At 37.2% G+C, this 25,439-nt stretch overlaps 3 protein-coding genes across 12 annotated transcripts; 2 read left to right on the top strand and 1 right to left on the bottom strand.

Moving 5' to 3' along the window:
- Nucleotides 1-3,523: 3,523 nt before the first annotated feature.
- LOC105185891 (mitochondrial glycine transporter) lies at nucleotides 3,524-8,467 on the top strand. 5 transcript variants are annotated; one of them, XM_011145740.3, is made up of 8 exons: nucleotides 3,524-3,838; nucleotides 4,061-4,325; nucleotides 6,394-6,512; nucleotides 6,887-6,971; nucleotides 7,065-7,241; nucleotides 7,390-7,561; nucleotides 7,872-8,128; nucleotides 8,290-8,467. In XM_011145740.3, the coding sequence occupies exons 2-8, from the start codon at nucleotides 4,272-4,274 to the stop codon at nucleotides 8,314-8,316; spliced, it is 891 nt and encodes a 296-aa protein (XP_011144042.1). In that variant the 5' UTR covers nucleotides 3,524-3,838; nucleotides 4,061-4,271; the 3' UTR covers nucleotides 8,317-8,467. The 5 variants fall into 5 exon arrangements, with proteins under 5 accessions (XP_011144042.1, XP_011144041.1, XP_011144043.1 ...); XM_011145739.3 differs by having other exon boundaries at nucleotides 3,524-3,882; XM_011145741.3 differs by lacking the exon at nucleotides 3,524-3,838 and having other exon boundaries at nucleotides 3,953-4,325.
- Nucleotides 8,468-8,766: 299 nt separating this feature from the next.
- LOC105185892 (luc7-like protein 3) lies at nucleotides 8,767-14,011 on the bottom strand. 5 transcript variants are annotated; one of them, XR_849982.3, is made up of 8 exons: nucleotides 13,666-14,010; nucleotides 12,883-13,131; nucleotides 12,574-12,780; nucleotides 12,227-12,388; nucleotides 11,903-12,093; nucleotides 11,540-11,625; nucleotides 9,767-11,416; nucleotides 8,767-8,967 (listed from the first exon to the last, which is right to left on the bottom strand). XR_849982.3 is itself a non-coding variant. In XM_025297997.1 (8 exons), exons 1-7 carry the CDS (start codon nucleotides 13,768-13,770, stop codon nucleotides 11,343-11,345), a joined length of 1,074 nt encoding a protein of 357 aa, XP_025153782.1. In that variant the 5' UTR covers nucleotides 13,771-14,011; the 3' UTR covers nucleotides 8,767-10,352; nucleotides 11,306-11,342. The 5 variants fall into 5 exon arrangements, 3 of the variants coding, with proteins under 3 accessions (XP_025153782.1, XP_011144047.1, XP_011144046.1); XR_849981.3 differs by having other exon boundaries at nucleotides 8,767-10,114; nucleotides 10,262-11,416; XM_025297997.1 differs by having other exon boundaries at nucleotides 8,767-10,352; nucleotides 11,306-11,416; nucleotides 13,666-14,011.
- A 349-nt stretch (nucleotides 14,012-14,360) lies between these two features.
- On the top strand, nucleotides 14,361-24,135 carry Sec71 (ADP ribosylation factor guanine nucleotide exchange factor Sec71). Of its 2 annotated transcripts, none has more exons than XM_011145747.3 (12): nucleotides 14,361-14,666; nucleotides 14,767-15,077; nucleotides 15,484-16,823; nucleotides 17,040-17,758; nucleotides 18,050-18,424; nucleotides 18,540-19,041; nucleotides 19,112-19,407; nucleotides 19,575-19,747; nucleotides 19,982-20,202; nucleotides 20,387-20,590; nucleotides 20,784-21,364; nucleotides 21,594-24,135. In XM_011145747.3, exons 2-12 carry the CDS (start codon nucleotides 14,951-14,953, stop codon nucleotides 22,138-22,140), a joined length of 5,085 nt encoding a protein of 1,694 aa, XP_011144049.1. In that variant the 5' UTR covers nucleotides 14,361-14,666; nucleotides 14,767-14,950; the 3' UTR covers nucleotides 22,141-24,135. The 2 variants fall into 2 exon arrangements, with proteins under 2 accessions (XP_011144049.1, XP_011144048.1); XM_011145746.3 differs by having other exon boundaries at nucleotides 14,361-14,671.
- Nucleotides 24,136-25,439: the final 1,304 nt, after the last annotated feature.

Below are 25,439 nucleotides of genomic sequence, written 5' to 3'. Positions count from 1 at the left end.
TACGTGACACAAACTATGTATTTTCAGTACTGGCAGTGAATTTCGGAACGCAGCCTACGGTCGCGGACATAGGCCCAGTTCCACAACTTGCTTTAAACTCCGTTTAAAGCAAGTTGTGGAACTGGGCCATAAAGGATGTCACTTTTTTTAATGACTTTCAAGACGCATCCGACTTGAAAAAGATGAGAGCTGCTGCTCCGGAGGAGAATGGCGTATGGAAACACCTTTCTACCTAAAGCCATATACCGAACGAACGAATGAAGCTGCTACTCCGCTTGCGGAGCACGCCTATGGTGCGATTCTTTAAAGCCCCTTGCACAATGCCAGGCAACAGGCAATAAAAATAAAAATAGACCAATCACAATCGACTATTACAAGAATAATCTATTATGATTGGTCTACTTTTATTCTTATTGCCTGTTGTCTGGCATTGTGCAAGAGGCTTTATACCTCCACTCTTGAAATTTGGGAGAACGCGCAGTCTAGATTTAGGACAAAAGCACAGGCTTTTGCATAACACCGGATTAGTATCTGTTTCCTAAAAGATAAGAAGAATATGACTGCGTTTACACGACAAGATTAATCCGGATTAGTAACAACCGTAGTTAGTGAATTCTTTGATTCGATTGGTATATTCTTTTAGATCTAAAAATATATTCTAATCGGATTCGAGACTGCACTAACTACGGTAGTTACTAAGTCGAAGTTAGAAGCCGTGTAAACGTAGTCTATATCAGTCAGTATGATAAAGTGATAAAAAAATCACATGATAAAGTGATAAAAAAATTTCGAATACAGCTGTCAAAAGCATTGATGATATGACAGTAAACATCAATGTTACGAACCTATTCTTAGTTTGATGCATTAATCTGTCATCACATTGCTAGTAACACATCTTACTCTGATATTTGACGTTAGGATGTGATTCAACTTTTGCTTAAGCCAGTGGCACACGGTGTTTGTTTTCGTGCTGAATTGCTTATTGGATAAAAATACTACGTTCTTATTGGTACATTTCCGAAGATAAATGGAAATGCACTAATCAAAACGCAGTATTTTCATCCAGCAAACAATCCAGCAAAAACAAGCACCATGTGCCGCTGGCTTTACTGGGACGCATTCAAGGACACAGTAACCTCAGACTTTGGTAATCTTACTTCACAGGAAAGTGGGCTCCAACTATTAATATTCTGCAAGAACTTGGATAGCTGGGAAGCTGAAACAAAAAATTAATCGAAAGAAAGAATCGGTTCAACATCTATCATTACTGACTATATATAGATACTTAATCTTTTATTTTATATGAATATTAATTACTTATCTGATATGTATTTCTTTATTGCAATAGTGGCAAATTTATGCCAATGCGAAGAACTAAGTCACAACCATGACTGATAATTTACTGAAGCACGCCAAAACACTGAAAAACTTAAATTATTTATTTACATTAATAATTATTTATCTAGTTGCACATATATATGTACACATATATATGCATGTACATACATATGCATGTACACATATATACAGGGTGTTTGATAGCTGATCATGCAGACGAAAATTGGAGATAGATTGGGTGTAGCCGAGAAGAAAAGTCATGTACCACAATGTCAAATTGCCAATAGTTATCGAGTTATTAATTAAAACATGTGAGCCAACGAGCGCGTAGAGAGCGGAGGGCGACCGCAGTAAGCACGTAGACATTTGATACAGGCGGAGTCAACGAGTGGCGGTAGGCAAGCGCGCGTGGCGAGGAGCAACGTAAACGACAAGAGGCGAGTGCGCGCGATGAGGAGCGAGCGAGCGCGAACGACGAGGAGCGAGCGAGCGCAAGCGACAAGAGGCGAGCAAACGCGACGAAGAGCGAGCGAGCTATAAAGAAAAAGCTATAAAGAAAAAGCTCGCTCGCTCCTCGTCGCACACGATCGCCTTTTGTCGCTTACGTTGCCCCTCGCCGCGCGCGCTTACCTACCGACACTCGCTGACTCCGCCTGTATCAAATGTCTACGTGTTTACTGCGGCCGCCCTCCGCTCTCTACGCGCTCATTGGCTCACATGTTTTAATTAATAACTCGGTAACTATTGCCAATTTGACATTATGGTACATGACTTTTCTTCTCGGCTATACCCAATCTATCTCCGACTTTCGTCTGCATGATCAGCTATCAAACACCCTGTATATAATATATATATATATATTTATTTATTTATTATGTTTTTTACCTTATTGACTTTATGTTCTCACTCGTCTCATTTATTTTGTTATACGCACTTTATGTTTTCACTTATGTCATTTTTATTTAATATTATAAAGTATTTTACATTTATAATTTGACGATATATAATATTTGTGATACACGTGCGTACATACATCTGTCAAAAAGTTTGCGTAAACTAGCAGCTTACCACTTAAACAATATTACTAACCTTTAAGAATTAAAACTATGTCGTCTAGAAGTTTTCGTTGATACCAACCTTGTCTCCGCCATTTTTCGGGAAATTGTCGCGTTACTGATGGTGCGACGAGGCAAATTGTGCCTAAATTTAATTGGTGGTTGTGCCGTGTGTCAGTATTTGATACATACATAGATGTATATGAAGTTATGTGTGAGTGAAATTATGAAAAAAAAGACACATGCATAACCTCTGCAAAATACTGTCAGTGTAAATAGTTCTTATCATTTTGTTACATTTACTATTTGCCAGTGACAGCCAAGTCGTTGCATCACACGCTCTGAATATGCGCACTATTGTAGCCAATGAAACTTAGGCACAGTCGCCCCCCACATTTCAGCACAACTCCCCTCGGTTATCTTACGGGCTTATGCTGTCAGGTGCAATATATTGCGACGCTACAGCGCATGCGTGAGATGACGTAACTCCCTGTTTGAGTGAAAGTCTCAGTATCGTATCTTTTTTAAGGTATTATAGCGCCCATATTATACTGTGCATTGAGAATTGCAATCGAGTATTTAGTAAATTAGATAATCTAAATCGTGGTTATTTTAATTGATCTGATAGTAATTCTCAATCTATAGTCTAATATGAGTCTAATACAAATATTATGTAACAGTTACATAGTTGAGTGAAAAATTATAATGTTAATGTAACGTAATTGTTACTTAGTATCCACTGGAATTATAATGTTAATATAACTGATATTTAGTATCCACTGAACAATATAATCTTAGATAAAGCACTCGCGCAAGAAGCACGGGAAAATTACACTGGAGCCTGGAAGACAGCTGATCGGATAGCGCGGGCCCCTTTATGGACCCTGCGATGCGCTTTATTGCCGTCATTGGCATAGAGTACGTCATCTCACGCATGCGCTGTAGCGTCGCAATATATTGCACCTGACAGCACTGGCTTATGCTCCGTCTCTATATTCCTATGTCTATGGCTTACTCATCAGTATTTTTTGTAATCGCAATATATGAAATACAAGCGTGATTTTTACTTTGTTATAAATTTCAAAAAGAACAAAATGACGCTAACATTAAAACAATGAAAAAATTAAATATAACTTAAGATGAAGTGTATATATATATATATATAACACCATGTTTATAATGAATATTAACGAAGTTTACATTGATGTGTGTAACTGTGGATTAGTATTAAACAATCATCCCACAGATAAATGGTACAAATACGTCATCCGCGCCTTAAATCGACGCAAAATAATGATTTCACGATCGCAGCCCGATAACCTTATCAGTCACCCGCGATCTTTCAGTTGCTGTATGACCTTCGTTCTTACGTATTTAAAATTTCAACATATCATTGTTGCGTTTCTCTTTATTAGTGTGGAAATATCATGAATAAATGATCGTTGGTATGGAACAAATCTGTTTATGATTAATTGGTAGATTTAAGTTGGTACGCATTTGTACATTACAAATAAGTAGGAGTAGTTTTCACATATTTATGGCATAAAAATCAAAATTCTTCAAATTATGTCAATTATGAAACCTATTTGCTACACTTGTCTTTGCTTTTTCAAAGTCTGGGCATTTGCGTGTTAACAAATACCTTAATCCTGATTGTCTTTATCCAGGTAAATTGATCAAAAAGGAAACTTTACAATTATTCCGAACCATTTTGTATGAAAAATTATAGATATAAAGATAATAAAAGGATAGACAGAGATAAGATGACCTTAGGGTGAGATGTCTCGTGCAGAACAAAATACATCACGTTTTCCAATATAAAGTCACGTTTCAACACTGATAGCCTGAAAACTTTTTACTGTTTGAGTGTACCCTGATATGCAGGGTCACCACCTCGATGACCTCGACACTGGTGGAACGATAAGAAAGGATGTAAGTAGAGTGACAGTATATTCAAAATGTGATTCGGTATCTTGCCAGTGCCAAAGGCAGTTCTGGAGAACTTGATCTTACTCTAATCTTAAAGACTGAACACTTTTGTATATTAGATACTAACGGTAAAATAAAAATGGTAAAAAAACAGTAAATAAGAATTAAAGTGAATAAAAGCACAAATTTGCACATACATACTTTAAATTTCAAAATAATAAATAATTCAGTAAGATCTAGCAGTGAACATAAATTCATAGATCATGGATGCTCTAAGTGCTGTAAGTATTGTTTCATTTATAATTATTATTATTTAAAATTAAACAAATTATTTACTTTTAATTCAGTTCATCTAGTTAATTTTCATGCCAGAAATGCTTGTAAGTATTGGTATCATCACCCAAAGTATGATGAAGCAATATAATTTCAGATTGAATCACTTTATCAAGCAATATAATTTCAAATTGGATTACTCTATTTATTTTCAAAGGTAAAATAATAAGAGTATAGGTGCTTTCAGCAAAATTAAAGCAATATTATAGTATTATATTCTCAAGTTGATTACAAAATTATTAATTGAATCAAAAAAATATATACGAATAAATGTATATTAAAAAAGAGTAATATGAATATGGTAACAAAACTAATCAAGATTCCATTACCATTTATACTGAATATACTTTTTTCAAAAAGATATATATGTTTTAATTACTGTTCATCTTACAACTAATATTTATATCAGTCAATTAAAAACTGCAAAATTTTCCTTGAATAATTTTATAATATATTCTATATTTAATAAGAAAATTTATCTCCTGAGAAGTACTGAAAAACAGATTCTATTGGATACAGAATGTATTACAAAAATTCATATAGGAAAGTTACAACTTTAATCTCAGCTGACTGTACCATATTTTCTAGACAAAGATAACATTGCATCTAGTAGTACTTAAGATAAAAATGAACTGGATGAAATTAAAAACTTTAAAAGATAATTATCAAGAATCCTACTTTCTCTCTCATAACTATATTACAATATAAAGAAAAATATATGATGGAAACTTTTTCCTCTCTATTGAACGTAAAGATCAATTTTTTGAACAGCATTACTTACATATTTAAGAAAGTACAGTTTAATAAAATCTGTACTATGTGAGAAACTAGGAGTTTTGAAAACTCACATTTTATTATATATAACAATGATAATTTGCACATGTAGAGTGCAAAATGTATAAGTTGCAAACAATATGTTCTTACAAATTTATAAAGATATAAAAAATAAAGTCATCTATATTAAATTTTTTAATTAGTTTTATCCTATAATTTTCTTAAAGCTGACAGTATGCATGGTCTTTGTGAAATATCAATAAAAGTTAGGATTATCTTCAGATTTATCTATAAAATGTCTCATTATGATCACACTATACATCAGCTCATATCACGAGAAGAGATAGTCATCGAAGTTCGTAGGACTCCCGCGAAGATAGTCGATAACGGGAGAAATAAGACGATTGATAAAACATTGATTTATTAACAAATAATAATGCTTGATACGCGCGTAATTCATCAATCTGATGAAATGTTGTTTTTGCGCTTACTTATCTGTGGGGAAAAAAACAAGAAGGCAAGCGAATCCCCTGCGAAGCAAAATGTCGATACTAACGCGAATCACGCAATGCTCGACAAAAAAAAAACATCACGTGAACTGTTAAGAAACACACGAGTAATTAATGTATTGGACTCTCGAAGGAAAAAATAGCTGTTTGCCGCGTGACGATAACCCCGCATGTCCCATGTTACGATAAGTGTTACACATATATACGAGTATATCATGTGCTTGGCCGAGATTGTTCATCTCACGTGAGCAAACCCGTGACACGACAACACGCATATTAATTCGTTATCGCTTGCTCACGCGTTTTCAATATAATTGTATTCCTTATTAGGGCATAACTCAGATGCCTGTAGCCTTCGAGTAATGTGAATCTTTCCAAGTATTTCTCAATAAAAACTAATTAACTACGAAGAGCTTTCTCTTAAAGTTTTCTCAAAAATTGTTTAATATTTGCAGTATCCAATACTGAAGTCGTTCCTTGCGGGATCGTTTTCTGGAACTTTCTCCACGATCCTCTTCCAGCCATTGGATTTAGTGAAGACTAGACTCCAGAGCAGAGTCAATGCTCATTATGCGTAAGTTTGATAATCCAATCTAAATCACTGCAATAAAATCAAGAGTCCAACTTTTAATTTTAAATATTCGAGTAATTACATATGGTTACCATATGGATGATATTCTCAAATTTGAACCTAATTATAAAATACTTCAAATTTAAAAATAATTTTTGAGAATTTTCTACTTGACATTTATATCGTATCTCTTACAAATACAAATGTTACATATTTTAAAATAGACTTTTGTTTAATCAAACTCCTCTACTTGTTGTTAAAGATGCAAAAGATCTATTTCCCTAACTAAATTTCTTACACTAACGCCTCTTAATCTCTTGATTTCGAACATTTATATATAAATTATCGATTATCTGTTAATCCGAATCTTCCGTCAGGACGCCAAAAAGTGGAATGCTGGGTACAGTGGCGCACATCGTGCGGAAGGACAATATCTTCGGACTCTGGAAAGGGATAACGCCGGTAAAACATCATTCTAAGAATATAAAAAAAACTTATGAGAAATATCGAATATCGACTTGTGCCGATAACAGCAGTCATATGTTACATTTACAGTCTATTACCAGAGTGATTCCCGGTGTGGGTCTATATTTCTCATCATTGCACTGGCTGAAACATACTTTCGACCTAGAAGAAATGACGGCCATACAAGCTGTCTCCTTGGGCATCACTGCGCGATCCATGTCTGGTGCATTACTGATTCCCATCACCGTCGTGAAAACACGATTTGAGGTATAATTAATATATATAACATAAAATAATATATATAATAACACGAAATATAACAGTAACATAATAGCAATAATAAAAAACATAACACACAATAACAAATTAATTATAAGGCACTAAATTTAAGCGAGCAATTGTTTTTATTTTACAGAGCGATGTTTATAGATACAACAGTATTAGCGAAGCTTTGAAATTGATCTACAGGCAGGAAGGGATAAGAGGCTTGTCGAGTGGTTTAGTGCCTACACTTCTACGAGATGCTCCTTACAGTGGCCTATACCTCATGTTTTATAATCAACTAAAAAAAATGACTGCTGACACAGGTATTCATCAAAAAACCCTAATCTAATTGTCAGACGCAATAAAATTATTAAACATATTATTTCTAAATGTATTGAAAAAAAAAATTTCATATAGAAATGTACGTTTTATATCACATATTTAGACCGATTTATACTCTTTGATGCATATATATTGACTTTCTTCCTACATATATGTAAAAATGTTTAGTTATAGTTTAGTGTAAAATTCATTAATTTCAGAGAAGTTCAGAGAAAAGAAGAAAACGTTGGCTATATTTGTCAAATTCGTTAATGACATATTAATAATAAAGATATATTGTTTTGCTTGCAGAAAAGAAGTCTAATAAGTTGATACCAGTTCACTTCTGCTGCGGAATTGTAGCTGGCCTTATGGCTTCCATGGTGACACAACCAGCAGACGTTATCAAAACCAAGATGCAACTATATCCAAATGAATTTAATAGCATTTATCATGCAACGTTGTTCGTCTATAAGAAATATGGTATCCTAGGATACTTCAAGGGTGTCGTACCCAGAATGCTAAGACGAACTCTAATGACTGCTATGGCTTGGACAGTGTATGAACAGGTAATTAAAATATTTGATCAAATAATCAAAAAATAGTCGAATAATAAAGTAATAATGTTTGAAATAGTTGGGAAAACATTTTTAATGTTATTGCCATCTTCAGACTGCCGATATTATTTTAGACGATAATAATTAATGATTGATTTTATCGCATTATTTAGGTAACGTGTTGGATCGGACTGAAGTAAAGCACTGAAGTAGCACTGATACAGATCTATTTTTATACCAGAACAGGATTGCCATGTACAGTATTAAAGAAGATTGTTTAATTTACGAAATATTTATTACATTATACAATAAAAAAAGTTTGTGTATTCTAAATATACGAACAACTTTTTATATCGTTATCCTTTATCATTTGCATTAACGTTTAGTCGCATTAGTCCATCTTTTGATAATAATCAATATCTTATGGAATCAATTTGCAAAATTCTAATTTAAAGAATCTTACATGAAAGATCAATAAATTTCAATTATTTAAAACACATTCCTTTCACATAATTAGAATTACCCGAAACAAAAAAGAAAGGACCAATGAAATTTCGTTGCGACATCGTTTTATTAATTTCAAATAACAATCTTACGAATATTACAATGTATACTATAGACAATTTACCTTGCTGATTGATCTGTTTATGTATAGACGGCCTAAAATAACAATCGCTCGTATCATAAGTTAAACCAATCCAAGTTTCTCTGGTCTCGACGCATCTATCCTTCGTCTGTCTTCCCTTTCTCTCCCACTCTTTCACCATCGTTGAGATTATGCAAAATCTTTAACGTAATAATACGTTAAGCGATGTCTTGCATAATCTCCAGAGTTTTCTTTCGTCTCCATTCTGAAAATAGAGAATCCAAATTTTAGCAGAAGTGTCATCAGATCACGATTCAATGTAGTGGTCAAATATTGTGCAATCATATGCCAGATTTGCTGGTAAAATCTTGCCTCTTTGTTGATTGTGTATTTGTTTAATAAGCGCATGATTTCCTTATATATTATTATGATTATTATTATTATCATTATATTATTATTATCATCATCATTATTATTATTATTACTATTATTATTATAGTGTTATCAATTATGTCTCAGTTAACAGCATCGGAAGTGACTGATGCACCTAATCACCTAACTTCCATTGTCAGATGAGATAGGATGGTTTATCGGTGAAGTGTATAATTCCAAAAATATTTAAATAATTAAGTGTTTCCTTTAAAGAGATAGCTGCGTATCAAAAAGAATATTAGTCAGCGCTTGCTCTTCGAGCGAGATTTCGTGCTATTTATTTCCTTCCGTTGATGTTCATTTTCTTGTATCAAAAGAAAATGGTCTTCTTTTCGTCTAGATATATTCTCTTTACGATAGAAATAATGCGATTTTTAGTGTTAGTCTTACTTCCTCTTTAGAAAACAGTAAATGTCTTAGTCTCGTTATTGTCACAGTCTTTATACGAAGAGAGATCGTCACCCTATACACCAGAAATTCGAGAATTCCTGTACTATCTATAAACGTGCCTACAATCGTCAGATCCCTAATTCGCCAAAGACTCGGAGAAAACATACTCGAGAACGGAAGCAAGGGGAATATTCTCCTGGACAGAAGGACATGTGTTGATATTATCATTCCGGCATAAATACCTCGTCAATTGCGTGGCAGAAGCTAGAGCTTCGTATAGTCACAGTCACACGTTTGCAGGGCACACTCGTAGTTGTGCACTCGTGCATTTGCAGTCGTGGACGAAGCTCTACGAAGCGGGCACTGAGAGCTGTGTCCTCTCCACACTAAATCACTAAATCTCTTTCTCTCTCTCTCTCTCCCTCTCTTTTATTGACGCGCGAGCAATTTTAACGAACCTACGAAAGACAGTTCCGTATTCCGAGAAGCAGAGAGGAATGAGATCCAAAATTATCCTTCACAATGGGAAATACGAGCTCATAAGTTACAAAACGAAGCAAATCCAACTGAAGCTCTCGAAATTCAATTATCTGGAAACAACGCGATAAGTTCATGTTACTATGAAAAAAGAAAAAAAAAGCACTTTTGTATAGCAGCTTTTGTAAAGCAGTCGGTTTTATCCCGAAATAGGTATATATGAACTGTAGGTCTATATTATTCCAAATATGAATGTCAACCTGATTGTATATTAATCCAAGCTCATTTGTTGATCCGTCTTAAAATTGTGTATCCACGATTCCATGAATTCGGATAAGTTCACGAGTTCTCCTGGAAAAAAGGTAACTTTTTGGACCTATGTCCATTCACTTCTCGGATACAGAATTATAATGGTGGAAGCAAGCGTAGGTATACCTTCTCCCAGCTTGCTTGGTATACAAAGAAAGTGCACGGGATGTAATATCAGTTAGACAACTGCATCTCTATCAATATCGGGTAGTATAATCTCTATTACTATCGCAATCACTTTAACAAATAATTAATAAAGTAATCACGATTAAGGAAACTATTAATCAAGTAACTGTCACACACAGGTATTAATTACTACTATTTTTGCAATTATTTTAGCATCCGATCAATATGATAACTATGATTAATTGTTAATGAGTATGAATTTATTCGAAACACTTTGTAAAAATGATTCTTTTCAAAACCACTGCAACAATACGGTCTGACTTTTCGATGAAGTTGATTTTTCTTGTGTTCAACATTGATTCTGACAAGTCAGAAAAGCGAATTAGACCATTGTTGCACTGAGTTCTTTCGTCCATTATAGATATCTACGGTACTACCTACAACGATAAGTATCAAGATTCTTTAGCCTATCAATTTTAACTACCTCTCACAGTTACTACCTTACACACTTGACTTACGCACCGTTAATTACGACTCGTACTTTTAACGATAAAGAGGAACGTGATGTACTATAAGAGAACAACGGCGGCCTCAGATCAACTTCTTCATCAAATTTTACTTCACGAGAAACGACTTGTCATATAGATGAATTAATGGAAAGTCAGATAAAGAGAGACGGAGAGAGATAGAGTGTGTTTCAGAGAGAGAAAACGAGACGAACTTGCTGTGTGACTTACGCGGCACTTCAAACATCACAGATTATATTATCATGTATATGTATTATGTGCATCGGAATGGCAACTCACCTGGATCGAAAGAATACCTGTACAGTAATTGAGACGAATATGGTTATATTGTTTGGTGCATACCTGGCTTACTTCTCACTCACTAACCAATCAAGAGAAGTTACTTGTGACTTCGGCTTCGCGAGCGGTGTCGGCGTCGGCTGTGGTGGCTGGTACCCCGATGATCACGATTTCCTGAAATCGTTAGTTTTCATCGAATGTTGTTACCAAAAATCAACAATTCAATCTTTCCACACGTGTATAATGATCGACTTAGCAATTGTATTGCATCAAGGAGTCTCGAGAATCTTATCTTACCTCGGTTATGACGGCGATGACTATCTTCATCACGATGACGTTCATGTTTATCCCGCGATCTACTTCTACTTCTATGCCCGGAATTTCTACGCAAAGACATAACTTTCATCAGACTAATCAATCTTCTAGTTTTCTCAGATATGATATTTTTATCGTCAAAAGATATAATGGCAAGTATATAAGTACATTTCCATCAGAATAATAAGAAATCTTAATATAGGCGGTTTATAAATATCTAACGAAAAATTGAATTTATTTTGAGATTTTATACTCGGTAACGTAAAATTTCAGACTAATTTTCATGGAATATATAAATCCATCTCCAGTTTAATATCTGTCTGAAACGAAATTTAATGTTTTTACCTGTGACTGCTCGAGTCACGGCGTTTATCATCATCTATACGTCTACGACGTTTGTCCCTCTCTCTGTCACGATCTCTATCTCTGTCACCATCTCTTCGCCGCCTATCTAATTCTTCATTCGCACGCGCTCTTTGTTTTCGCTCTTCCTCTCTCTTCTGCTCTTTCTCATCACGCGCTTTTTCACGTTTGTTCTAAAAAAATAGTTATTGATTAGCATCCAATAATAGAAATGACATATGACTTACAATTTCCACTTGATTTTATGTGAATTTAGCCATTAGTCCTTGCATTATTTGATGTTAAAAACCAACAGACGATGCTTACCATAATTTCTTGAAGGGCACTTTTCAATCTTGCATAACCCACATGCTGTTTTCCCATTAAATGATCATCAATTCGTTGTTGAGCATCACCGACAATGAGGAACGCACCACAAACATCACATACTTCCATCTGCTTTTCTTGTGCAGCTGCTAATTCAGCAGTCTACAGATAAAATATCGAAATTCAATATAATTGATTGCAGCAAGTTACAAACGTTTAATGCTTAGACATATGAAAGCTATATACAATATATTTAATGAATTGTTAATTATAATTCTAATCGTATCATAAATCACAATTGCAATTTACATAAATTAAAATTAAAACTATTATATTTATATATTTACCTGATTATAATGACTATTATCATTGGACTTTTTTAAAGTTTCCCGTTCTTCCTTTAGTTGGTCACAAAGACGCATCAAGCCTTGTGCTTGTTCAACATTACCCTGAATTCCACTTTGCTCTGCCTCATCCACTAATTTGTTTATTTTCTCTGTCAATAAAGCAATTTGTTCCTCATTTTTCTGTGTTTGAGCCAGGGTCAATGTTGGCTGCATAAAGTAACAAAATAAATTATAATTGTGTTCTTATATTCCATTTACTGCTACATTCAATTGCTTCTTAAATTCCATTTACTCCAATACAAAACTTACCGCTTCTGTTCTACCAATCAAGGCTAATCGTTGTTTTCCTTTCACAATCTTACGTTCAACCTCATTTAACATACTCTGGCAGTACCTAATGAATTCATCCTCATATTGTTGCTTGCGGTACGAAGGTGGCGCCTTTTCAAACAATTCTCTGGCTTCATCATCATGCATCCTGGGACAAGCACCTAAGTCTGCTCTTGTATTGACAAACAAGTCATGAGGGCAGAACTTCACAAGATATAGCTTACAAAACTGGAAAAGAAATAGTAACTAGTAAATTAGTCCATTTGCAATTTTTATTCTACTCATGTATATTGCTCTCTCCCAAGAGATAATTTAATTTTTAAAAATTAATTTTTTGAATGTAACAGCAATTTATACCGAGACTTTTATATATTTGAAGAACAGAAATATATAAAATTTCATATTTATCTAAATCCATCACTTCCGATTTTTCAATAAGTAATATTCAATAAGTAATTTTCTTGACTGATTATCTATTGTCCAAAATATTCAGCAAGCATTTAATTTTAAATAGTTCTACACTCAAAGGATCAATATAAGAATATATATTTATATATTCCTGTAATATATCCTTTTTTATCTTTGTCTATAAACTCTCGATATATTTATATTTTTATGCTTTGAGAAGCCTTGAAGAACGTTAGAAAGAAACTTTAAAGTTTTTTCATTAGGGAGTACATTAATGTAAAGAATTTCGAACAGCCAACATCTCTTGACATTTCATTCATATTTATATAATTCATATTTCTTGCGATAATTCACCTCAGGATCCTCCCAGTTAAGTTCTTTGGGTTTTTCATTAGGTAGAACATTTCTGTTCCTACCCATAAGCTCATCGAGCAATGCGGCGGCCGCGGCTGCGGCCATTTTGTTTCGGCCGCGCTCGGCAATAATGACGTCGACTCACAACTGAAATTTGCACACAGAAAAATCTAGGATGCGAATAATATGCAGCAAAGAAATACTTTGAATGTGTTATAGAATGTGAGGAGTAAACCGGAATAACTTCAATGTAACACACAATCACAAGATAGAACACGCAACCGAAACCGAAAGGACCGTGACAACAGTAAAACGAAGTGAAACTAGAGACTAAACGTGCCAAAGTCGCCGTTAGTTGGCGCCGTTGTAATAAATAATGACCCACCGAATCAAGTTAGAGATGAAATATATTTTTGTCACATTCTCTGCATCTTAAATATATGTACAAAATTAAAAAAATAAATGATAAAAATGGAAATTGTTCAAAAGCATACGGGAAATGCGGTTAAAGAGATATTTATTCTGAAATAATGTTAACTTTTAAGCACTGTTCACATGTATCCGTACGACTTGCAGAGCAAGTACTGAAAATTTATAGTTTACTATAGAGTTTCGATACTGACAGTGTGAATATCGGAACGCAGCTAGCTCCTTGAAGAATGGACCGATCCTATGTCTAATATATATTATCATGTATTACTGGTTCTGTCGTTGACTCATGAATGCGGCTTGCGGAAGTACGTCGTCACGTGAAGTTAGCTGCACAACGCGACAGCGAGTACGCGAGCGAGATCGTCGTCATCCGCGGTTACGTTCCGGTCGGTTCCGGTGACTGTCAGTGCGAGTATCGGATGGTGGTATCGGTTGTCGTTTAATATTCGTTTGGAATTCGCCGACGGGCAATGCGATAAATCGAGAACGTTCTCTTCGAGGAAGCCGCGTTCTCGCGGTTCTGTTCTACTGTCGCCTCGAAGAATCAGATGTAGCTGTCATTTTCTCGCGTAAGGTGAATACTTCACACATGGGGGGGTTGTTTACTCGACCTTACCTGCCCTTACCTTACCTTACCTTACTTCATCGATGTCTTTGTGATATTTCTAGATTTGTAGGGAAAGATTATGTGGCAATAGGATCCGAAAGAGTGGTGAAAGATGCTGGCGATTAGCCAGGTAGAGATGCAACATAGCTACATATACAGCTGCTCATTAGCTTGCTCCAATGTTGACACACTGACTAACGAGCACTAAACGAGCATAAATTTCCAACTGCAGTGTTGGGAGTGGTGATGATGCAAAATAATTCTAAAACCAGAGAAATGTTTATCGTACGAGCTTTAGAAAAGATACTAGCTGATCGGGATGTCAAGCGATCGCACCTCTCGCAGCTCAGAAAATCCTGCGAGTCTGCACTTGGTAAGAACTCGAACTTTTCAAAAACTGTATAATTGTCACACAAGAATACTGAGTAGCAACATGTCTGAGATATCTATTCTAACATAATTTATCTAATACTAATCTTACTTTTTAAACTAAAGTTCAAGAATTTTAATTTCTGAGCATATAATTTTAAAGAAAGAATTCAAAAGAATCTTTACACTTAGTAATGTTATATTATAGCTTTAACTCTGATAATAAAATTTCATAAACTGTTAATTGTGAAAGCTTATATTTAAAGTTTAAATCTGGAATTTTCAAGAGGATTATTTCTACGATCTAACTTTGACATTAAAGTCCTTCATATTATAAAGAATTTTCTTTCTATTTAAAAGGTTATATTTTTTTTCATTATACTAATAATCATAATTTCTATTTTTTACAGAGGATCTTCGCAATGAGATCAAAGATGTGCCAGTTGTACAAGGTGAAGAGGTAACATCAAATGCATTACCACAACCTAAGAGTGATTCAAATGTCATCACTGCGGAGAAGTACTTCTTGCCGTTTGAACTAGCATGTCAGAGTAAATCATCACGGATCGTGGTAACTGCACTTGATTGTCTGCAAAAGTTGATAGCATATGGTCACTTAACTGGCAATGTGCCTGATTCTACGGAACCGAGCAAACTATTGATCGTGCGCATCGTCGAGACCATCTGCGGCTGCTTCACCGGCCCGCAGACCGACGAGGGTGTACAATTGCAGATTATTAAGGCTTTGCTGACTGTAATGACAAGTCAGCATGTGGAAGTGCACGAAGGTACAGTACTGTTGACGATCCGCACCGTCTACAATGTCTACCTGGCATCGCGTAATTTGGTAAACCAGACGACGGCTCGCGCAACCCTCACTCAGATGATCAACGTGATTTTCGCGCGTATGGAGTCTCAGGCTGAAGAGGAGAGCGTGAAGATCGACGGAGAGTCTCAGCAGGAAGCAGCAGCAGGCACTGTCGTGGCAAACGGCGAAACTGAGGCAGAGCTAAACACAGAAAATGGCGATGTTACAGATCCTCAAACGATCGTCAGAGGCATCCTCGACGATGTGGTGAACTCTGTGGTGCCATTGGAGGAGGAAGTCAGTCTTGAAAATGGTCCGGAGGATAACGGCGACGAGGCGACCGCCGAGAACGATAACATGGTCACCGCCAAGTTCACGCATGTATTGCAAAAGGACGCATTCCTCGTGTTCCGTGCTCTCTGCAAGCTGTCGATGAAGCCGTTGCCGGACGGCACGCCAGATCCAAGGTCACACGAACTTCGCTCCAAGATCCTGTCGTTGCAACTGTTGCTGGGAATCCTGCAAAACGCCGGCCCGGTGCTGCGCTCTAACGAAATGTTCGTCATCGCGATCAAGCAGTACTTGTGTGTTGCCCTGTCAAAGAATGGAGTCTCGTCGGTGCCGGAGGTGTTTGAGCTATCGTTGGCTCTGTTCTTGGCACTGCTTGCACGCTTCAAAGTGCACCTCAAGATGCAAATTGAGGTGTTCTTCAAGGAAATCTTCATGAACATCCTCGAGACTTCCAGCAGCTCCTTCGAGCACAAATGGATGGTCATACACGCGCTCACTAGGATCTGCGCGGATGCCCAGAGTGTTGTCGATATCTATGTTAACTACGATTGCGATCTCTCCGCCGCTAATCTCTTCGAGAGGCTCGTCAACGATCTGTCCAAGATCGCTCAAGGTCGCCAAGCTTTAGAACTTGGCGCGTCGCCTAATCAGGTGCGTTCTAAACGGAATAATGGAGTAAGTAGATAAAAGGAAATACATCAGATTTAAATTTTAGCTTTCAACTTACAAGATTTCCCAATAAGTTTAATAATGATTTACGAATCTCTCGCACTTTAGGCTTTTCTCTTCTTAAAGTATAATATAAATCACATGATTCTATAAAAGTTTCTGGAATATCCCATGTAATAACATGTCCCATCTTTCCAGGAGAAATCTATGCGTATCCGAGGTCTCGAGTGTCTCGTGTCTATCCTGAAATGTATGGTGGAGTGGAGCCGGGATCTGTACGTGAACCCCAGCGTGCCTGCGGACCAGCAACCTTTGTCGGATCCACCAGATCCGGCACCGGAGACTCCGCTACCACGCTACGGTAGTGCTGGTAGTCTCTCATCGGCCAATTCCAGTTTAACCGGCAACAAGGAAGTGCCGGATTCGCCAGAGCAATATGAAGTACAGAAACAACAGAAGGAGGTATGGGAGGCCGGCATCGAGATCTTCAGTCGAAAGCCAGGCAAAGGTGTGCAATATCTGCAAGAGCAGGGTTTACTCGGCACGTCGCCGGAGGACGTGGCCAGATGGCTGCATTTGGATGAGCGACTTGACAAGACTGCCATCGGTGATTTTCTGGGCGATCACAACCACAACCAGGTGATGTATCACTACATCGACCAGATGAACTTCGCCGAGCGCGATCTAGTCACCGCACTCAGATACTTCCTGGAAGGCTTCCGACTGCCCGGCGAAGCACAGAAAATCGATCGCTTGATGGAAAAGTTTGCCAGTCGTTATTGCGAGTGCAATCCTAATAACGGCCTGTTCACCAGTGCGGATACAGCTTACGTCCTCGGTTTTTCCATCATCATGTTGACGACCGACTTGCACTCGCCACAGGTCAAGAATAAAATGACTAAGGAGCAATACATTAGGTACACTTTAATGTTCATTTGTTAGATTAAATCGTTAGATTAAATACAGTCTGCCGTTTCTTATAAAGAGACAGAAAAAGAGAGCTTCGTGAATATTTTAAGCATGATAAAACCTAAATTTGATTAAAATCAACACTTTTGATACACTCTTGCGTTAATGTAATGTATTAGCAATATATGCGAGTTTATTGTTAAATATAAAGTGGAAAACCAGAAGAAATACGTGGCATATATTTCATACGCAAGATGTTTAAAAAAAACTCAACAGATCTTTTTATTTCTGTCTGCCAGACTAAACCGACGTATCAGCGATAACGAGGACCTTCCTGAGGAGTACCTTTCTAGGATTTATGATGAAATTGCTGGCAATGAAATCAAGATGAAATCGAACCCGAACAACAGCCGACTCGCCGGCAAGCAGCTGATCTCGAGCGAGAAGAAACGGCGATTGTTGTGGAACATGGAAATGGAAGTGATCTCCACGGCGGCGAAGAATCTCATGGAGTCCGTAAGTCACGTTCAAGCACCGTTCACCACGGCTAAACATCTGGAGCACGTGCGGCCAATGTTCAAAATGGCCTGGACGCCGTTCCTCGCAGCCTTTAGCGTCGGTCTTCAAGATTGCGACGATCCGGAGATTGCATCGCTCTGCTTGGATGGTATCAGGTGAGAGAATATGTAACGACGTTGTCCAAGACAATTTAATAATTAGAGACAAAAATAGAAATTCTTAAATGCGATTTGAATTTACACCTTTTAATTTCAATTCGTAACATTCCAGATGTGCCATCCGCATCGCCTGCATCTTTCACATGAGCCTAGAGCGTGATGCCTATGTACAGGCATTAGCTAGATTCACCTTGCTGACAGCCAACTCCCCTATCACTGAGATGAAGGCGAAGAACATCGACACTATCAAGACCCTCATCACAGTGGCTCACACCGACGGCAATTATTTAGGTGGTTCATGGCTCGATGTCGTCAAGTGTATCTCGCAATTGGAGTTAGCACAACTTATCGGTACCGGTGTGAGACCGCAGCTGTTGGGTCCGCCGTCGAAGCCGCACTTTCCGTCACCGCTGGCGAATTTCGGTAATCTCACGCATTCTGTTGGCTCGCATCAAGCCAACAGTCTCAATCTGAGCTCACTGGACCCCAGCGTGAAAGAGTCTATCGGCGAGACCAGTTCGCAGAGCGTTGTCGTGGCCGTTGATCGCATCTTCACTGGCTCCACCAGACTCGATGGCGACGCTATTGTTGAATTTGTCAAAGCTCTCTGCCAGGTCTCTTTCCTTTAAACAAAATAAGCGATTTTTATGCAATAAATTTACATAATGAGTTTTTCGTCGTTAGGTTTCTCTCGAGGAGCTGGCACACCCCACACAACCGCGCATGTTCTCCCTTACGAAAATCGTCGAAATCTCATATTATAATATGGGACGTATCAGGCTGCAGTGGTCCAGAATCTGGCAGGTTCTCGGTGATCATTTCGACAGAGTAGGATGTAGTCCTAGACAGGATATTGCATTCTTCGCTGTGGATTCTCTGAGGCAGTTGGCCACCAAATTCATCGAGAAGGGTGAATTTGCCAATTTCAGATTCCAAAAGGACTTTCTTAGGCCATTCGAGCATATTATGAAAAAGAACAGGTGATTCTGTTTGATTTGTTTGATTAATTGAGTTTCATTTCTCGCGAAAATTATGTTATATAGCGATGTACTTATTTTAATTTACCTGACGGTTTCTACATGACGGTGTCTACAGTGAGATGTACCCCAATTTCACGAAGTGTAATTCAATATTCGTTGCGACATAGGTCCCCTGTTATCAGAGACATGGTCGTTAGATGTGTGGCGCAGATTGTTCACTCGCAAGCACCCAACATCAGATCTGGTTGGAAGAACATCTTTAGCGTTTTCCATCATGCGGCTAGTGATCGTGACGAGTCTGTCGTCGAGCTAGCCTTCTCAATGACTGGCAAGATAATAAGTAAGCGATCAGTCAAACACATTTATATATTTTGAGTGTATGAAAAGTTTTCCAACATTGAATTCTCCAGTGATTTTTGCGGGTGTGCGAGCTGCTAATATTTTTATTCTATACTTTGGACCGTACAAATTGTGGATCCTTAATCACCAATCAAAATACTGGATTAATATATTTTATAAGTGAATTATATTAATATTATTTTTATCATTCTCTAATTCAATGCAATGTTTGCAGACGAGCTGTATGCGGAGGACTTCAGCATCATGGTGGATTCTTTCCAGGACGCCGTCAAATGCCTGAGCGAGTTCGCGTGTAACGCATCCTTTCCAGACACCAGCATGGAGGCAATTCGGCTGATACGTTCCTGCGCGTCTTATATCGACGCGAATCCCAACTTGTTCGCCGAAGGTATGATGGACGACAGTGGAATGGTTTCCGAGGAGGACCGAGCCTGGGTGGGTATTATTCTCCATTCAATCCTCTCGTATTACCTTTCCATTCTAATTTCAGTCAAAAATATAAGGTGCTAGTAATTGTTTGAAGCGCAAACTGTTTTACCGTTTAACGTGTTCCAATATCGTGTAAATTATATTTAATAGAATATTTTCATTGTCATTGTGTTTCAATTTTCTCTATTAGGTAAGAGGTTGGTTCCCGCTGTTGTTCGAGTTGTCTTGCGTAGTGAGCAGATGTAAACTGGACGTCAGGACACGAGCATTAACGGTACTCTTCGACGTTGTTAAGACACACGGTGCATCCTTCAAACCTCACTGGTGGAAGGATCTCTTCCAGGTTCTCTTTAGGATTTTCGACAATATGAAACTACCCGAGCAGCATACTGAGGTTTGTCTTTCAAATAATTGGTCCTCCGATTTTCATCTATTTATACTTAATTTTCTGGTGAAGATGATTTTTATGTTTTAAAGATATTTTAGGATTCAAATCTTTTTCTGCAAAAAATACATGAGGAATTTCTTTTTAAAAGCAACTGCTCATTCCCTTCCTCCATGAATAAATATTCCAACAAATGTTACAGAAAGCCGAATGGATGACAACAACATGCAATCATGCGCTTTATGCTATCGTGGACGTCTTTTCGCAATTCTACGATGTCCTGGGCCCATTATTGTTAGAGCAATTGTACTCCCAACTGCTGTGGTGTGTTCAACAGGACAACGAGCAGTTGGCTCGATCGGGTACTAATTGCCTAGAGAACCTAGTCATCAGCAATGGTATTAAATTCGATGAGCAAACCTGGGAGAAGACGTGCCAGTGTGTACTAGATATCTTCGAGAGTACTCTACCGTCGGCGCTACTGACGTGGAAGCCGCAGTCGCCCAACAAAGAGTCTGATCTCGATGTGATCACCGGCGAGGCAGACGGTTACCACGTCGGTATTTTAAAAAGGAGCAATAGCACGCAGAGTCTTAATAGCGAGTCTCTATCGAAAACAAAGCTCTTCTCTGCATTGTTGATCAAGTGTGTGGTCCAATTAGAGCTGATACAGACGATCGATAACATAGTTTTTTACCCGGCGACCTCGCGTAAGGAAGATCAGGAGAATTTGGCACTCGCGCAGGCCGATATGCTGAACGGCAAGACGTCGGAGCTTGTAAAGTGAGTACTCCGTTTCATTCATTTCCAAAATGGCAATAATACGCTTTGCAAATGTATTACGAATATGTTGTTTAACATTCTCTATTCTTATACTGTTATTTTTTGTAGATATTTTTTGTATCCTGTTTTAAATTCGCACAAAACATTTCTCCGTATCAAAAATGTATACCTGTTTCTGAGCGAATAATTCAAATTTATTAAAATATCGTTCATAAAATCATATTTTTAGGGCCGGCGCTGATCAGCAAAAAGAAGAGCAAGGTATGTACTGCGCTCTGACAACTAGCCACCTTCTGCAGCTAGTCGAATGCCTGTTGCGGTCGCATCGTTTCGCCAAGAGTTTCAATTCGGACCATGAACAGCGTAACGTGCTGTGGAAGGCCGGCTTTCGCGGCAACGTGAAGCCGAATTTGTTAAAGCAAGAGACGCAATCGCTTGCCTGTGCGTTGCGTATCCTCTTTAAGATGTACAGCGACGAAGTGCATCGTGCTGACTGGCCTAAGGTCGAAGCACGGCTGGTCGAAGTCGCTTGTGAGGCCCTCGAGTATTTCCTTGCAATCGCTAACGAGGCCCACCGCGATGCATGGACGCCGATCCTACTGCTGCTGCTCACCCGTATTCTTAAAATGAGCGACCATCGTTTCGCAGTGCACGCCTCAACTTGCTATCCTTCTCTTTGCGAAGTGATGTGCTTCGATCTTAAACCGGAGCTGAGGTCGGTCCTGCGCAGGTTCTTCCTCAGGATCGGACCAGTCTTCAGGATTACGCAGCAGTAGTGACAAGTCGGCGCAGTAGCGATGGGCTGATGAAGAATGCTCGAGATAGTTTCGACTCAAAATGGTGCAGCGTAGGTTTCCAATTGCTTTGAGTATTATTTGAATGAAGTTCTTGAATATCTTGAAGATTCTAAAAAGGCTAATAGTCATTTGACGACTTAAAGAATCTCATGAGTCAGAAGGATCTTGAAACATTATTGCCTTCAAAGTTATGAAAATGGCGTCACACGAATTGGATATCACGACTAATATTCGATAAATATCAACATTTAATATTATAACACAAATTCTCAAATTTGAATTTAGTGATAAAGTACTGTAGAGAAAAATGTTAGAAAAAATTTGAAGAGAGTTCTGAAGATTTTTAAATTATTAAAATTATCGAGACAATGTTCTTAAAGAATTCTCACATCTTCGTGCAACGTTTCAATATTTCAAGATTTTGAAATTCAAAATTTTAAAGATCTTATAATGTTTTACTTTAATAAAATTATATAAAGCCTTACTGAAAGTTTATATCGGGTTTCTTAAAGGAAAACTCTCATTTAAAATAATATTTTAAGTGGTTCGAAATTCTACGCTGAGATTGAATCGTCTGAACTCTTGCAAGGAGACAAGGTTGAATGCCTATTATCTACGCAGTAGTAAAAATGTAATTAATTGTAAAGCGCGGTTAGGTACTTCGGCCCATGTTAAACCACTCACATGTGATCTAATAATTCGCATAAGTTTTTATGGCACCAATTTTTTGAACAGATTTGCATTGTTTTCACATCTGGCACACTTCACTTTAATCCTTCGACTCGTCTTCATTGTGTAACGCCGCATTTAACGCTAAATGTAGCCTGCGTCTTATTCGTCCACTGTGCAGATTTTTGAGTAGTGTGTCAATGGTATTTTATAATAATACGCACTGTGACACAACTTATTGATTAATTATAATATTCCAATTTATAGTATTATAACAAATGATATTTATATTTTATTTACTGAGCGTGTTCTGCACATCTATATAGTTCACATTTAGCGCTGAATGTGTAACATGAATATGCACTACGGTGCACACGTTTGCGCAATGTTTGTCATGAAAATAGTTGGATCGCATGCGACCGGTTTAACGTTGCGTGTAAACATGCGTCTATGTAATATATTGGAATATATACACATACACATACGAAGTGGCACGAAATATTGTGGGAATCGGTGACATAAATACATGTGTCTTCGTCGAATTCAAAGTTGATTCTTTCTTAGCGTAATCTTTAGCGGTAATCATTCGTGCCGACAATTTTCTTTATTTTACATTACTTATCTTGAAGACCGAATCGCTAATTAATGTGCAATAGATGATAAACTTAACTTAAAAATCTGATAAACTGCAAAAAGACGTTGAATTTTTTAACTTAAATTATATTTCGCCTTTATATACTTTATATACTGTTAATTTACGTATTCGCGAGAACGTATAATTTGCACCTGGAATACCTCGCTAAACAGACCACTCATTGTTATCTCCGAGAAAAGACATTTGATCATTTTTCAATCTCAAACTCGACGATATATCGCTAATAACAATTATATCAAATTATATCAAATTCAGAATATATCTCGACATTAAAAAGATGTTATTTTGTTCGCCGCTAACTGCGTCGTCGCTGTTTATTAAGTAGACAATGAAAGCTCGAAGAGACCTACCGTAAGTTCCCATATTTCTCGAGAAGTGCTGTAAGAAGACATGTATAGATTATAAATAGCGATTGTGAGAGTAGTTAGCTAGGCATTGTTGAAACGATAGTCTTTATAATTTGATAGAAAGCGAGAATGAGTGAATGCGTGACAAAAGGGCAAGTGCTGTTGTCAATACGTAGAAAATTTAGAATAAGATATTCAAAACACATGTTGTCATTAATTTTAGAATTATTACATATGTATATTCGTGCCGGCGTAAGAGGTGTAACGCTTAAGTAACTTATATAAATAGCATTGGTCCTTTGACGTGGTTCAATCTTATTTAAATAAATTCAGTAAAAACTAAACGTCCATGAAACATTCTCAGACTCTCAAGTTCTCGGGTTTTACAATCGTAGTGGTGAAAATTTTTATTATTCCAGTATTTTGTAGGACTGCACAAAAATTCTATCAAATTGTTCTTTGATAATTGATACAAGATCGATATAACCAGCCTAATATTAAGTTTTTAATTGCCTAACTTACCATTTCATTCTGCAAACAGTAGATGTGAAATGTTAAAGTATTAAGTTAAATAATATTATTTGAAGATTCTCAGTTATAACTACATTTATATTATATTATATTATATTATATTATTTGTAGATATGTTTGATAAAAGTTTCACATATTAGGTTGTTGCAGATGAAATGGCCATTTTTAATTTTTAATTTAAATTTTTATTCGACACACTTTATATACATCTCGTCAATCGAAATAGTCTCCCTCCACCTCAATACACTTCCCCCAACGTGATACAAGCGCATCAATGCCTTTCACGTAGAAATTAGAAGAGCGAGATGCAAGAAATTCGTTGAACGCATTTTTCACGTTGCTTTCTGTTTGGAATACTTTTTCACTTAAAAAGTTATCCAGATGCTTAAACAAATGGTAATCAGTTAGAGAAAGGTCAGGAGAATAAGGAGGGTGAGGGAGAACTTCGCATTTGTATTCTGTTAATGTTTTTACAGTCTTTTTTGTAATATACGGTCTAGCATTATCATGGAGCAATAACATACTGCATCTATTTAATAACGCCGGCTGTTCAATACGCAGTTTTTTCATCACAATGTCAATTTCTTGGCAATATTTGTTAGCATTTATAATTTTACCCTTTTTCAAAAACGGAAAATGCACAATACCCTTAGCAGGCCACCATACAGATACCATAACTTTACGTGGATGAAGGCTCGGTTTCGGCATGCGTTTCGGAGCTTGATCAGCATCTAACCACTGGACAGAACGTCGACGATTGTCATAAAGAACCCACTTTTCATCACACGTTACTATTCGATTCAATATTCCTTCATTATTATGTCGGGAAAGCAAAGATGAGCTGATTTCCATACGGCGAAGCTTGGCTCTCTCAGTTAGTTCATGTGGTACCCATTTGTCAAGCTTTTTCACTTTCCCCATGGCCTTTAGGTGTCGGGAAACAGTGAAATAGTGAACGTTGATGCTGTGTGCAATATCTCGAACTGATAAACGCGAGTCTACCGCGTCTTCAACCATGTCTTTCAAAACATTGTCATCAATCACTGATGGTGCATGGCCGCGAGACAAATTGTCGA

This window comes from Harpegnathos saltator, unplaced genomic scaffold (assembly GCF_003227715.2).
Source record: "Harpegnathos saltator strain DR-91 unplaced genomic scaffold, Hsal_v8.6 scaffold202, whole genome shotgun sequence".
Lineage (NCBI taxonomy): Eukaryota > Metazoa > Arthropoda > Insecta > Hymenoptera > Formicidae > Harpegnathos > Harpegnathos saltator.
Note: the sequence above shows the minus strand (reverse complement) of the source record. Positions and strands in the feature narration are given on the sequence as shown.

Excerpts from the sequence above, each read along its gene's own strand:
- Sec71 (XM_011145747.3), top strand. The coding sequence starts at position 14,951 with ATGATGCAAAATAATTCTAAAACCAGAGAAATGTTTATCGTACGAGCT. Across the intron at positions 15,078-15,483 it reads ATCCTGCGAGTCTGCACTTG|AGGATCTTCGCAATGAGATC; the intron begins GTAAGAACTCGA and ends TATTTTTTACAG. Across the intron at positions 19,748-19,981 it reads AATGACTGGCAAGATAATAA|ACGAGCTGTATGCGGAGGAC; the intron begins GTAAGCGATCAG and ends CAATGTTTGCAG.
- LOC105185891 (XM_011145740.3), top strand. The coding sequence starts at position 4,272 with ATGCAGGGTCACCACCTCGATGACCTCGACACTGGTGGAACGATAAGA. Across the intron at positions 6,972-7,064 it reads TCTGGAAAGGGATAACGCCG|TCTATTACCAGAGTGATTCC; the intron begins GTAAAACATCAT and ends TTACATTTACAG. Across the intron at positions 7,242-7,389 it reads TCGTGAAAACACGATTTGAG|AGCGATGTTTATAGATACAA; the intron begins GTATAATTAATA and ends TTTATTTTACAG.
- LOC105185892 (XM_025297997.1), bottom strand. The coding sequence starts at position 13,770 with ATGGCCGCAGCCGCGGCCGCCGCATTGCTCGATGAGCTTATGGGTAGG. Across the intron at positions 11,626-11,902 it reads CGTGACTCGAGCAGTCACAG|AAATTCCGGGCATAGAAGTA; the intron begins GTAAAAACATTA and ends GTCTTTGCGTAG. Across the intron at positions 11,417-11,539 it reads TCATCGCCGTCATAACCGAG|GAAATCGTGATCATCGGGGT; the intron begins GTAAGATAAGAT and ends TAACGATTTCAG.